Consider the following 12,541-nt stretch of genomic DNA (forward strand, 5'->3'; position numbering starts at 1 on the left):
AGAAGAGTTGGACGTCCTGGGTCTCCTGGCATTCAGCAGTGCTGCTGTCACTCGCCACGCGTGTGCGCAGATGCTGCTTAACTTCCCCAGAAACACTACACAAAACCAGCCAGAGCGGTGGGGAGAAGCATGATGCCCACGATCACCTACCACACCACCAGAAGTAATTCAAAGATTAAGGCTACCTTTCTTGCTGGGGAACTCCGAATGCCAGGTTTTGGGGTCCCCCCTCCAAGACTGGATTGTATCCATCCAATGTTGGCATCCACGTGACATCTGCAGCAGCTATTGCAGCTCAGCTCAAGACCACCGTTCCGACAGGGAAACTCACTGTCTCCCAAGAGATGCGGGAGAACGGCTGTTTGGAAAACGCTCTCTGGCAAAGGTGACAGATTGCTCCCAGAACACTAAACTTTCTAAACCCAGTAAAAGCCCTCGCTCAGCTTCACCTCCGCTGTCAAGCACCTGTGCTGTACCTGTGCTTTGTTTCGTTACTCCAACTGCCCCTCAAACTTCCGCAGGCATTTTTACCCTTCGTTAGGAGTCAGTTTGCGAAGGAAGTACCCGCCCACACCTGGTGCAGCCCAGCAGCTACCAGCACTTTGTGTGGAGTGCCAGCTTTCTGCCAACTGACGTGAAACACCCAGAGGCCAGGCGGAAAGACGGCAAGGAATTTTTTCCGTAATGAAAAAGGTTGAGGTCATTAAAAGTTACCAGGAATCAGTCATGATTTATTGATGGAAACTTCAGCTCCGTTATCTCCAGGTCAGGCGAGCTGCTGCCACTTCTATCGCTGTAGGTGTCCCTGCAGAATTCAGAAAGAGTTCGTTTTACAGAGGTCAAGTGCTTTGCATCAGGAATTAGTGGAGCTTGGCAGTAAGGGCTGCTGGCTGAGGCTGAAAAGCACACAAAATTCCTAGTACAGCTCTCCCTTTGGAAACAGGGCTGAGTCATCATCAGTTTTAAGGTTTGTGAATGAAAGTGATTCTACATGTAATAGGCATTTTCTAAGGCAAAGTTTATTCCAAATGAAACTCGTTGAGTAGGAAATGGGAGGCTGGCTAACCACCCATAGGCCATTCTGTTTCAGCTTCCAGGAAGGGCTGATTGCTTTTAATACATTAAACTGCTTTTTCAGAATCACCAAAAATTCAGATCGGGAGGGACCTCAGGACACCGCAGGGACAGCAGTCAGATCAGACACGGCTGCTCAGGGCTTCATCCAGCCGCCTTCTCCAAGGACGGAGACTGCGCAGCCTTTCCAGGCAAGCTGCACCAACGCATGACCGATCTAACGCTGAAAAAGATTTTCCTGGTATCCAGCCGGAACCTCTCCCTTCAGTTTACATCTCTTGTGGCTCACCCTTCCACCAGGCGCTTCTGTAACGACCCTGTTTTCAGCATCTCTGTCACCTGCAAACCTCAGAGTGCAACGACGAGGCCTACACCTGAAAACACGGAGAGTTACGGGAGCGCAGGAATGAAGGGGAGAACAGCCTGGGCTGGAACTGCCACCAGTATTTTTAGATTGTGTGCTAATCATGAAACGGTTTATGACCGCGATCACAAAAGACTCCAGGAGCAGGTAACACTAACTCTGGATGCTGCAGCGCAGAGGAAACTCTGCTGCGAGGAGCCATTTCAAACTCCAGTGTGCAGAAGCGGGAAATCAAGATAGCCCTCAACCCTTGGAAGCTTCGCAATGAGCGATCTCCACCCAGAAACTCCCTTCAGAGCTTATCAGTCAGAGCACAACTGGCAGCCGTTCTCCACACATCCACGCAGGAATTCCTGTGGTGCAGGTGCACTGCAGCTCAACCCAGAAGGCCACTGACTTCATTTCCGCATTGCTGCGGTTCAGAACGTTCAGTGGTACTTCTCTTCTGCATTTAGTTTGGGCCTTTTCTGTTCAGTGCGTGTTAGCACGCCAGCTACAAAAGCAAATCTTCTGCTCTCCTCCCTCGGGAGGAAGATGGGTCACTACCAAAGTGATCCTGAGTTGCTGCATACTGCCACAACTGCTGAGCAGAACTGTGGAGCACGAGGGAGCAGCAGAAGGCAGTAACTGCACCCCTAAGTCTACTCAAAACAGTAGCTGCTTTGCAAACTGAGAACAAAGAAAGCTTAAATCCGCAGAAAAAGTAAAAATGAAGCTGCGCCCACCAGAGTACAACCAGCACCAGCAACAAGTTTCTTAAGGACCAACCAGGACTTAGGGAACATGGGGAAAAACCCTGTGAGGTGTGCAGTCACCGAGAAGAGCAGCCCCAGCTGCAGCTTCCCTGAGACCTCGGACTGACACACAAGACCAGAGTGACCCTCCCCGAAGTCGGGAGCCCACCACAGGACAGCTCTAGGGCACTACTGTCAATGTGCCAGACGAGAGCCTTCGAAGAAAGAGCCGAAAGCAGGGGTGCTGCAAACACCCCCTCGTGCCCCGCAGTACCTCTGTGCTGAGAGGATTCTCCAGTTCATCCTGCGGGAAGCAGCACTGCCCTGTGAAAGGTCTGACTGGTGTCCACCTTCAACCTACCTGGGCGAGAGCCTGCAGCCCTTCTGTAGATAATGCGGGAGTCTTCCTGCAGATGCCAGGAGGAGGCCGAAGTATGGGGGAGATGGCTTAATGGGTCTGGAGAGGAATTCAGGGTGGTACTGAACTCCAACAAAGAAAGGATGCTCTATGAGAAAGAGACAGAAACATCAATGTCATCTCAAACCTGTGGCTGAACTGCAGTTGCAAGTGCTGACCACACTGAAGCCCTGGTGAGGGGAAGGAAGTGGCATTTCAATCCTGCCTTTTGTCCCTAAATGGAAAGGCACATGGGATTTTTTTTTTAGTGTAATTCTATGGATGGAATCGTTCCAAGAAAGCCTCAGCTGGTGCCACACGGACACCTGCTCAATTACCCTCTGAACACTTTCCCTGTAAATACCTATACCCACAAACTGACCACTTAACTACTCACCTTCCAACTCGACCACTTCCATTCGCTCTCCCTCCTCATCCTGGCCCACGAACTTCAAACCTTGCTCCTCAAAACACTTCTTCAATTCTGGATTGACCTGGAAGACAGAAGGAGAAAAAACCCTTATCTCTCGTGTTTGGGTAACACAGAAAAGCTCAACACCTGCAACAGCATTTTTACCTCAAATCTGTGTCTGTGCCTCTCTTCCAAGAAATCGTGATCTCCGTACAGCTTCCCAAAAAAGAGGAAATGCCAAACAGCTCGCACAATGCCAAGTTGTTAACAAGTTCATATGAATATCGTCCAGCAAAATCGGCCACTTGTAGGGGGTACCAAATTCACTGATCTCCGTTTCACTACCAGAGCAAAGTCTGCAAACACCTACCATCCAAGGATGCGTTACCATGCCCAGGTCCCACTTCCCCACACCCACCACACATGCACATCACTCCCAGGAAACAGTTCCAACAGAGGTATGAAATGCCATACTCATGATTGAATTCTTGGTTTGGAAGAGTGTTCTTCTCTTGCCAAGCCTCATGGTCCCACCCATTTGCCCAGGATTATGCTCTGGCATGTCTATCACCTGTGGAAAGCATTCGGAGAGGGAGGTGAGAAGGTGGAAGGAGAGACAGTCCCACACAGACTCTGACATGTTAAAGGGGGGGAAAAAACCAACCTCCGTACAGGAAACAACCAACCCACCCCAAGGCACGTTGTCTTGGCAAGACAGAACAGAACTAGGTTAGTTATCTGAGTTATTCTAGTACAGGCTGTAAGAACATATGGAAGGTACTCGGGAAGCTTTAGCGTAGGAAACTGTCTCAGTCACAGCCTGCGCAGACCCCACGCACTAATCTGTGCTAATTACTGAACTGAGAGTTGAACAAACAAGCAGATTTCCCAAAGCAAAGTCCCCAGATCAGAATCATTTCTACGCTGAAAAATAACTTCATAAGCTGTAAGTTTTGGTTTGTTTTTAAACTTTTTTGAGTAGCATTTTAAATTAGAGCAGAAGCCAGTCATGGTGGTGGAGCCTGGATGAGGCACACAGAGCCTGCAACCTGTGAAACAGTTTCAGAAACCTGTCCATAAATGCTCTGAGAAACTCACGTCTGGCTATGCTGATCCCAGAGATCGAAATTAAACAGTTATGCAGTGGAATCTGGATATCACTAAATCTTCAACGTTCACACCGTGAAACCAGTTAGCTTTCAAACTGCTCTTTAAGAACCTTTTACCTCATCAAAAACACCTTGGTTTATGAAAAGGTGTAACTAGAAAGCAAAGAAGTGTTTCACCTACAAGCACTGCAGTCTTCTATGAAGCAGCAACTGCCAGAGTTACAGACATTTCTTTGCAGATTAGTGAGTGATGGAAGACAGACTTAAAAGCCACAAGACGTAATTATCCAAGCTCTTAACCGGACCAACAGGTATGTGCAGAGAAGTCTGGTGCAGTAAAGATATTACAAGCAAGTTGCCACGAACTCACCACTGGATGAGCAGTTTTGGGGTCAAATTCTGTCGAGTTAGCATCTGCAATGTTACGTGCACCAATTACAAACACAAAGTCTCTCATACCATGCCACGCGTTACAGACCTCCCCCAGGTAGAGCGGCACCTCATCCCTGTGCTCGCGGTGAGCGGCAGCCGTCACTGCGCTGAGCCACTTGCCTGCGGCTGTGCTGCCCGTGCTGAGCGCTGCCAGCTCAGCCCCAGACCACAGGAGCAGGGCTCTGCCAGCACTGCTTGGCATGAATTTCTGAGACTGCCTGGACATTGCAGTCTTGGGGCAACCACTCTCATGCCATTGGTGAGGGTCATTCAGGAAAAAACACACATTCAACAGCCTACAATATTTTACATAAAGCCAGGGAGTGGGAGGGGAGCAGAAGTACTCCAAGAAACACATTCCTCCCCTCCCCACTACTAGTGAGACTCAGAATCAGGCTGAGAAACTACATGTAGCACCCTGTAAAGACAGTTTTGAAACAGGGACCTCGTCATCTCGAGCATTGGAGCCCAGAAATTAATTCAGCTCACTGGAGTAGGTGCAACTGCCTCGTCAGCTGAACTGCTTTTCGGTCTTCACTCCCCCTGGCTATAACAAGAATTTAGGATATCCAGCACACCTAGGCACAACTCCACTCGGGTGTTTTATCTGGGAGCTGAACATCACTGTAAGCAACAGACAGTTTTCTCTCGTCGTACACATGCCTTACTCCACTGATTTTTAGTAGGATAAGGAAACTGTTCTTTTTCCTCTGCATTAGCAAAGGAGATGGAGAATTTTACCGGCCTAGGAAAAATAAATTAAATCTACCTACCAATGAAAAATTAAAAGTTGCAGGTATTACTCAAGCAATAAAGAAATGACCCAAACCCAGAAGGGGTTTTGTGCAATTACCTTGCCAACCAAGAACACTGCGTGCGAACTCCACAACTGCTAACTGCATTCCCAAACAAACTCCTGCAGAAGGCAAGGAAGAACACAGATCAAGTCAGGACAAGGACCACAGATCTGTGCTGCAAAGCACACACGCCTTCACAGAGCAGTCCCAAGTCAGAGAACCTGGGTGAGACTGACCTTTGGACTCGGAGTTAGGGGTCTGTTCGCTCTGTACCACATAGTTCTGACAAGTTTTACTCCACGAGTCCCTTCCCCACACCCTCTGCTCACACAACCTTTCCAGGCTCTCGCTCAGTCCATTTGATTTAAAAGCCGTCACGTATCTCTTTGTGCCAAGGTGACCGCAGCCTCCTCCAAAACTTCCTCTGAGCTCCTACCCCTCGTTACAGAGATTCCATGTCATCACATCTCAGCCAACCCCAACCACTTCAGAGCCCACTACAGATGATGGCTGTCTTGCCCCGGTACGCTGAGCATAAATCATCGCTTCCTCAGCCAGTCATTTTCAAAACTGCACGTTCTGGATACTAAGGAAAATAAGCAAAGCTCTTGCTGAAGACCACTCAGGCTGTTATTCAACCTCCTTCTTCCAGATGAAAGATGTTTCTCACCTAAGAAGGGTTTTTTCTGTTTCCTTGCCCAGGAAATAGCTTGAATTTTGCCTTCTGTCCCTCGAACACCAAATCCACCAGGAACCAGAACTCCACTGCATGAAGACAAAAAGATTCCATTCACAGAGGCCTCACCAGTGTGGATCTCCCCAACCACATACCATCTCTCTTCCCTAAACATCTTGGAGTTGCAAGACCTCACTCTTGAAAGGGCTTTCAAGTGCCCCACATGGCAAGGCCCGTCTGCAGCACACTCTCCATGTGACTTTGAGCCATCACAGAAAATGTTACACCGTTTTCAGGGAAATGTTTTATAAATGCAAATTTTAACCTTCCCAGACATCCCACACGCTGTGCAGGTCACAGTACTAGAATGGTTCGTGTTGCATGACCTACATGCTCTGCACCAAACGTATTTGCTAACAGATCACCCAGCCAGGCCCACGCTTGAAGCCACTGGCTGCAGCATCAGGTTGTCCTGACCACAGGCACAGGGACACCAAATTCTGCAGGAGGTTCTGCATTCTACTGGTACCACCCAAAGCCTGCTTCCCCAAGGGCTAACAAGCCCCACTGGTTGCTGTTTTCTGGGCTAACTCTTGCACTCCTCTGCATCCTAGTGCTTTTTCCTTCTCACACTTTCTTCCTAAAGAACTTCATACCACACTTACACCTTCCATCCTCTCTCTTTGGCTTTAAGAGCCTTTGCCAGCACTGATCCTTTCCCCTTACTGCCTCTCACTCGATTTACCCACTAAGCCTGTGCCTCATCTCCCCTGCTGCTGCCTTTCACAAACCCCCTTGCTTATGTAACAATTCTCCAGTTTACATCCTCCTAAATTTTGCTGAGAGGCGTTTGGGGCACTGTCAGAGCATGCTGGTGCAGTGCCTAAGAAAACAGTCTCCAGTGAGGCTCGGAATTCCAAAACTGCCAATGGCCGCAAGTTTATCAGACACGCTCCAAAGAAACGGCCAGAGTAGTAGAGTCTTACTCAGCACCACACAGCTTCTGCCAGGCTTCGTGGTACCGGACAGGTTCTTCCTGCAAAGTGTCTGGCTCCAAGTCAGCAGAGTCAATATACTGTGAAGAAACCCAAAAAAGGATGATGAGATACAGCTACAAGAGTGTAAAGACAGGGTCTCCTTAATTCTCATTAAATTAAGACAGCAGCATTCCTCCTGGATACTTGCTTATGTTTTTTCTGTGCTGATTTCCTGCCTGCTAGTCAAACAAAACCACTTTCCAGCACCATCATACCACAGATGCACAAAGAGCAGCTGTGTTTTGTGTCTTCGCTTCTCTGCACCTCTGCGGTCACATAAATGAGGCTGATTTCCAGGGGACCCAGGCTCATTAAATGTAAAGTCTTAAGAGAGCACAGCGAGATGGGAACGCACGGCTGTGCAGACAGAAACAACCACACACCAAGAGAAAAACCGAGTCACCGTCTCATCAAACACAGGGCATTTGATCTTCAAGAGAGACTGAAGAACAAATAGGATATGGTGAAACACAAGGATGCTATGACCAAGGTTACGTATGGAAAAAACCCTGCATACTTCCCAGTTTTTCATCTCCAGCATTCCCCTATCTCTGAACTCCTGTAGTCTGCTTACCCTTCTGAACCACCATTTTTGGTGGTTTGGTTTTGGTTTTTTGGTTTGGTTTTTTTTTTAATTTTAGGCTGGGAATGCTGCTCAGCAGTTTGCTAACCCAACGTGAGATCTCTATGCACAGGACTCACAGAGCCCATTCCCCTGCTCAACCATACACATACAGCTGGGACAGAACTACCCACAGATGTATGCACAGGGTTTACCTTCACCAGTCTTACTTGGTTTACTTCTTTTCTGCTCTACTGATTTTGTAAGTTGTAGGGTAACACCAACGGAGAATAATGCTGCTATAAACCAAGCACCTGATTCCATGACTCACTGGCATCATGAAGCCACTGAACATTTTAAAAGTTTATTTAAATGAAAGAAAATTTCTGACAACAGATACATATTTCACCTCTTCAGAGCATCTTGCTACAACCAAGAGCCTTAAAAGCACCTGTGTAGCCAAACCCATACTAAAACCTTAATAAAGCCTGAGGCAGAAGCATCATAAAACCTGTGAGTACCACAAGGATAAGAGCAACAACCCTAAAAAAAGATCACCTCCAACAACTGTCAGAGAAATGAGAGGAAACAGTACATCTGCTGCTTTATCACAGTTCAGCACGCAACACTGCAGAGTTCCCATCAATTACAGACACCTTGTATACCTTGCAGGATGAAAGGCTGGGTTGCTTTGAAGCTGTTTTATACCTGTTTTGATGCTGTAAGCCAAGGACAAATTTAAAGTTCACTGGCTGAATCAACTCTGCCTTACTGTCTATGGGTTTGTGAAAATCTTAAGATAAGTAGCACTGAGGCAGAAGGAGTAATGGGGGGGAGAAGTTTGCACACGTTTGCACCCACCCCTACCTTAATGTCGAGTTTGTGGTTGATAGCCAGTGCAGAATGCTCCAGTGCCTTGATGACAGAGGCGTAGGAATCAGAAAACTTAGTGTATTTGCCAACAAGGGCAATGGAACATGTTTCAAGGAGACGGTCATACCTGAACAAAATCAAAACACAAGGGTTATTGCATCATTAACAGGAAGTGGGGGCAAGAATCACCCACATTCTACTCAGCTTTTCAAGTAACATAAACAGTTGGGCTCTTAAAAGTCTGTCCAACTAGAGAGATGACAGGTTTGGAAGAGATGACAGGTTTGGAAGAGATAACAGGTTTGGAAGAGATGACCTCTTGTACGAGCTATGACTTTTAAACATCAAAGCAAGAATAGAAGCAAGGGAGATGAAAAAATGACAAAAAAAGCTGCAGAAAGTCAGGTATAAATTAATTCATCCCTTCTTATGCTGAAAAGCCATTCTGAGTAGACCCAAACTGTCATTTCAGGAAGCTGTATTAGACTCAAAGTCTGCAGTAAACTATCAGGAGAGAGGATCAAAGCATGGCTCTGCATATGTTCATACTGTACAGCACCTCCCCACACTGCTTCTGACCGAGTACACCAGCAGCTAGAAATACAGAAACGACGTCTAGAGGCCTAAGGCTGTACTGCCTGCACCTCCAGCTCCCAGCCTCTGGCAGCATGGGGTTTGCGCAGCATTCTTGGCCACAGCTGAGTTATTTCAGAACTGCTAAGGACCTTCAACCGAACTGGTTACAAGGACTTCCCCCATCCAGTGTTCTTGACAGTGGTGGCGTGTGTCAGGCATACAAAGGGAAACATCTAGATACTGAAAATTAATTTCTCATAAGGACAAACATATTTGAGGCTTCACAGAGGGCCTGAATGCCAACTGAAAAGATTCAGTTCACTATTTCCCCATGAAAATGGAGTCTATTCCCCACAAGACATAAAGCCACCATGTCCTAGGACCCTCAGACAGAACAGTCACAAACCAGTCATTTTGCTTGCTTGAATGCATACTCAAAAGGTGCATTTTCATTGGAACTCCTGATGACTCCTACATATGCCTACGAAAGGATTTCAACGCTGTAATGTCTCTGGGGTTTCTGTACGAAAAGGGAGGGCAGAGCTGTCCACTTTTACTACACACTGGTTTTGACACAGACAGTACACTGCCAACACAAGGTAAGGAACTCAGTAACGTTATCTTAACAGGATCCTCATGTCAAAGACTGATTTTTTTTCCCCCCGAAAAGACAAACATCTAGGAAGAAAATACATTTTTGTAGTAAAAAAAGAAAAAAAAATGACAGCATAAGAACACTCGAGGAACATGAAGCAGCACTTGTCACCTAATAACCAACAGCCAAGACACTAATCTAGAGTCTTAACTCAGACTACGCCAGCAGTGCAGCTCACCTGTCAGCCATTTCCTTCCATTTCATGAGCATCCTCCTGGGCTGCCTCTCAATGGGGAGGTCAAGCCTGTGTCTGAAGTAGTCAACAACTCCCTGCTCCTCTAACAACAGAGGAACCCGGTAGATAGAAGAGACGTCATGAACACAGATGACCTGTTCATACAACATGAATGTCATTAAAACAGATCTAAGTGCCTGTGCAGTTCATTTTAGACAGATATTCAGAGTGCTTCTGTCTCTAGCACACAACCATACCACCACCTAAACTTGCAGGAAATCACATCTGTTGAATAACGTAACACAAGACACTTAACATTAGTCTCCACGCGCTTGGAAAGGTCATCTTTCAACACTTCCCAGGTATTACTGCTCACTGGAACTCCCTGGGAAGGGCTACAACACGATAACCTAGCAGTAAGAAAGTCAGCTGCCACGCAAGTTACGCGAGCGTGTATCGCAGTTCAAAGAACGCTTCAGACAGACTTCTCTGATACAGCCTTCCGGGTGATCCTAACTGACACCACGGCTAAACTGCCCACAGTTTTCCCACCACTGTTGCTCTTAACCAGGGCTCCCAGTTTGATTAAAGCCCAAGGAAACCTGTGACCTCAACACAGCACTAAATTTTACAGGGTGCAAAATCAAACTCAAGGTTAAACAACTATGAGCTAAGAATTCTTAGGTCCATGGGGAACGTCTGCATCAACAGTTCTAGTTCACTGGAATGGGCCTTCTCAGAAAACGAAGGATGGCTCCAGACAACTGTCACCTGTCCATCAAGGAAGAGACTGTATTTCAAGGATCAAAAATACACTGGCACGCCTCATGTCTCCTGACTCAAATGAAAACAGAGTTCTACACTGCACCTAGGCTGCAAACTTTCTCCTTTATACTCAAGAGCATTCACTTCTCAATTAAGTGCAACTGCTGTCAGAGAACAACTGTAAAACATTGCATTAAACTTCTGGGAAAGTGACTGACAAAGCCAACTTCAACTCCTGGCCAACAAGAGGAAGATATTTTACTGCTGACATCAGTATTACTGCCTGCTAATTCTGAATACAGTACTTGAAACTGCAAGACTCAGTTTGATCTCACTCTATAGGAAATGAATAAAAATTACTTGACAGAGCCTGGAATTGTGAAGTGATAACTAAGGAATGTGGAAGGATAACTAGGGTCAAAACCAGCTATTCAGAAAATACCTTGGATTGCATAGGATTCTCTAAGCCCACACTAACTATCTTATAGGAAAATGGGGCTGCTGGCATTAAAAGGACTATTTTTGCAACAGCCTTCCAACCCAAACCATTCTATGATTCTTTGTGAGGAATGTAGGTAAGACAAAGCAGCAGATGAATTATGCAGCTAACAAAGGACACAGCTAGAACACAAAAACACTACGCTCAGATAAAACTCCACTCAGCATTTGACAAACAGCTAGAATATTTATTGCAAGGAAGTGCAGACAGCAATCTTTACCTGTTCTGGCTCAACATGACAGAACATGGAAATCTTTTCTTTTACTGAGGTATCCAAAGGAGTGGAGCATCTGCAAACAATCTAACAGAACAGCAACATCAAAGTTGTAAAGCATAACAGAAATGTTCAGACATTCATACAACGAAGCTCTAAAAAACTTTCTTTCTGCAGTCTCCATGAGTTGGTGAAAAAAACCCAACTCAGTTACTTTTACATCTCTACTACCAACATACAGGAGCTCTCAACCTAAGCATTATTTAGACTAGGATGTTGGTGCAACATGCCAGTACTGCATTTCTGAATTCAAAGCCATGCAGCAAACCTTACCAGATCTGGTGAGAGACCAAGACCTCTGAGTTCACGAACACTGTTTTGGGTGGGTTTAGTCTTCTGCTCTCCTGTAGAACTTGGCTGGTCAGAAAAGAGCAGAAGTCAGTATTATCAAGTTATGATGCTATGTAGCAATGATTCACCAGGACTCTCCACCCTATTTGACTTGTAAAAACTTAGACCCAGTTCTTAGACAATTCACATGAACTTCACATACTCCTCTACGCTTTTATTTTAATCTCAAAGACTGAAAGTATTGAGTAGAAACCGGAGTTCAAGTCTGTACACCTGGCCTGGGCAGGAGGGATGGAAGAGAGGGAAGAGAACAAAGACCAGTCTGCACTCCACTAACTGCCAGGTTGCTCTGTCAAATCCAGTTCTGACACAAGGAATACTAATGCATTCCAGTCCTGTTAACATAACCATGGAAGAATTTATACAGCAATGACTTCATAGTAGAGATTTTTTGGTTTGGTTGGTTAAGACTGTAAATTGTCTCCAAAACCAGAGCAGGTAATACTGATGAGGTTATATCAGGCATTATAGGATATATACACGGGTACTGTCTCCAGCTCTGGGGCCCCCAGCATCAGAAGGACCTGGACCTGTTGGATTGGGTCCAGAGGAGGCCATGAAGATGATCAGAGGGCTGGAGCACCTCTCCTATGATGAAAGGCTGAGAAAGTTGGGCTTGTTCAGCCTGGAGAAGAGAAGGCTCCAGGGAGACATTATAGCACCTTCCAGTACCTGAAGGGGCTACAAGAAAACTTGTAGAGGGGACTATTTACAAGGGCCTGTAGTGACAGGATGAGGGGTAACAGGGTTTAAATTGAAAGTGGGGAGGTTTAGATTAG

General features: G+C 46.3%; 1 protein-coding gene across 1 annotated transcript in view; it reads right to left on the reverse strand.

Annotated features, from left to right (window-relative positions):
• Window positions 1-720: 720 nt before the first annotated feature.
• The window catches only part of CTPS1 (CTP synthase 1), a 15,974-nt gene continuing 4,153 nt past the window's right edge, over window positions 721-12,541 (reverse strand). The window contains exons 5-17 of the mRNA XM_010147596.1: window positions 11,685-11,768; window positions 11,358-11,438; window positions 9,877-10,028; window positions 8,462-8,594; window positions 6,982-7,070; window positions 5,990-6,084; window positions 5,376-5,438; window positions 4,461-4,504; window positions 3,451-3,552; window positions 3,147-3,197; window positions 2,967-3,063; window positions 2,534-2,678; window positions 721-805 (exon numbers count right to left, since the gene is read on the reverse strand). Of these exons, the coding sequence (XP_010145898.1) occupies window positions 721-805; window positions 2,534-2,678; window positions 2,967-3,063; window positions 3,147-3,197; window positions 3,451-3,552; window positions 4,461-4,504; window positions 5,376-5,438; window positions 5,990-6,084; window positions 6,982-7,070; window positions 8,462-8,594; window positions 9,877-10,028; window positions 11,358-11,438; window positions 11,685-11,768 (1,221 nt within the window). The remainder of the gene's footprint in view (window positions 806-2,533; window positions 2,679-2,966; window positions 3,064-3,146; window positions 3,198-3,450; window positions 3,553-4,460; window positions 4,505-5,375; window positions 5,439-5,989; window positions 6,085-6,981; window positions 7,071-8,461; window positions 8,595-9,876; window positions 10,029-11,357; window positions 11,439-11,684; window positions 11,769-12,541) is intronic.

This window comes from Eurypyga helias, unplaced genomic scaffold (genome assembly GCF_000690775.1).
Source record: "Eurypyga helias isolate BGI_N326 unplaced genomic scaffold, ASM69077v1 scaffold9082, whole genome shotgun sequence".
Classification (NCBI taxonomy): Eukaryota; Metazoa; Chordata; class Aves; order Eurypygiformes; family Eurypygidae; genus Eurypyga; species Eurypyga helias.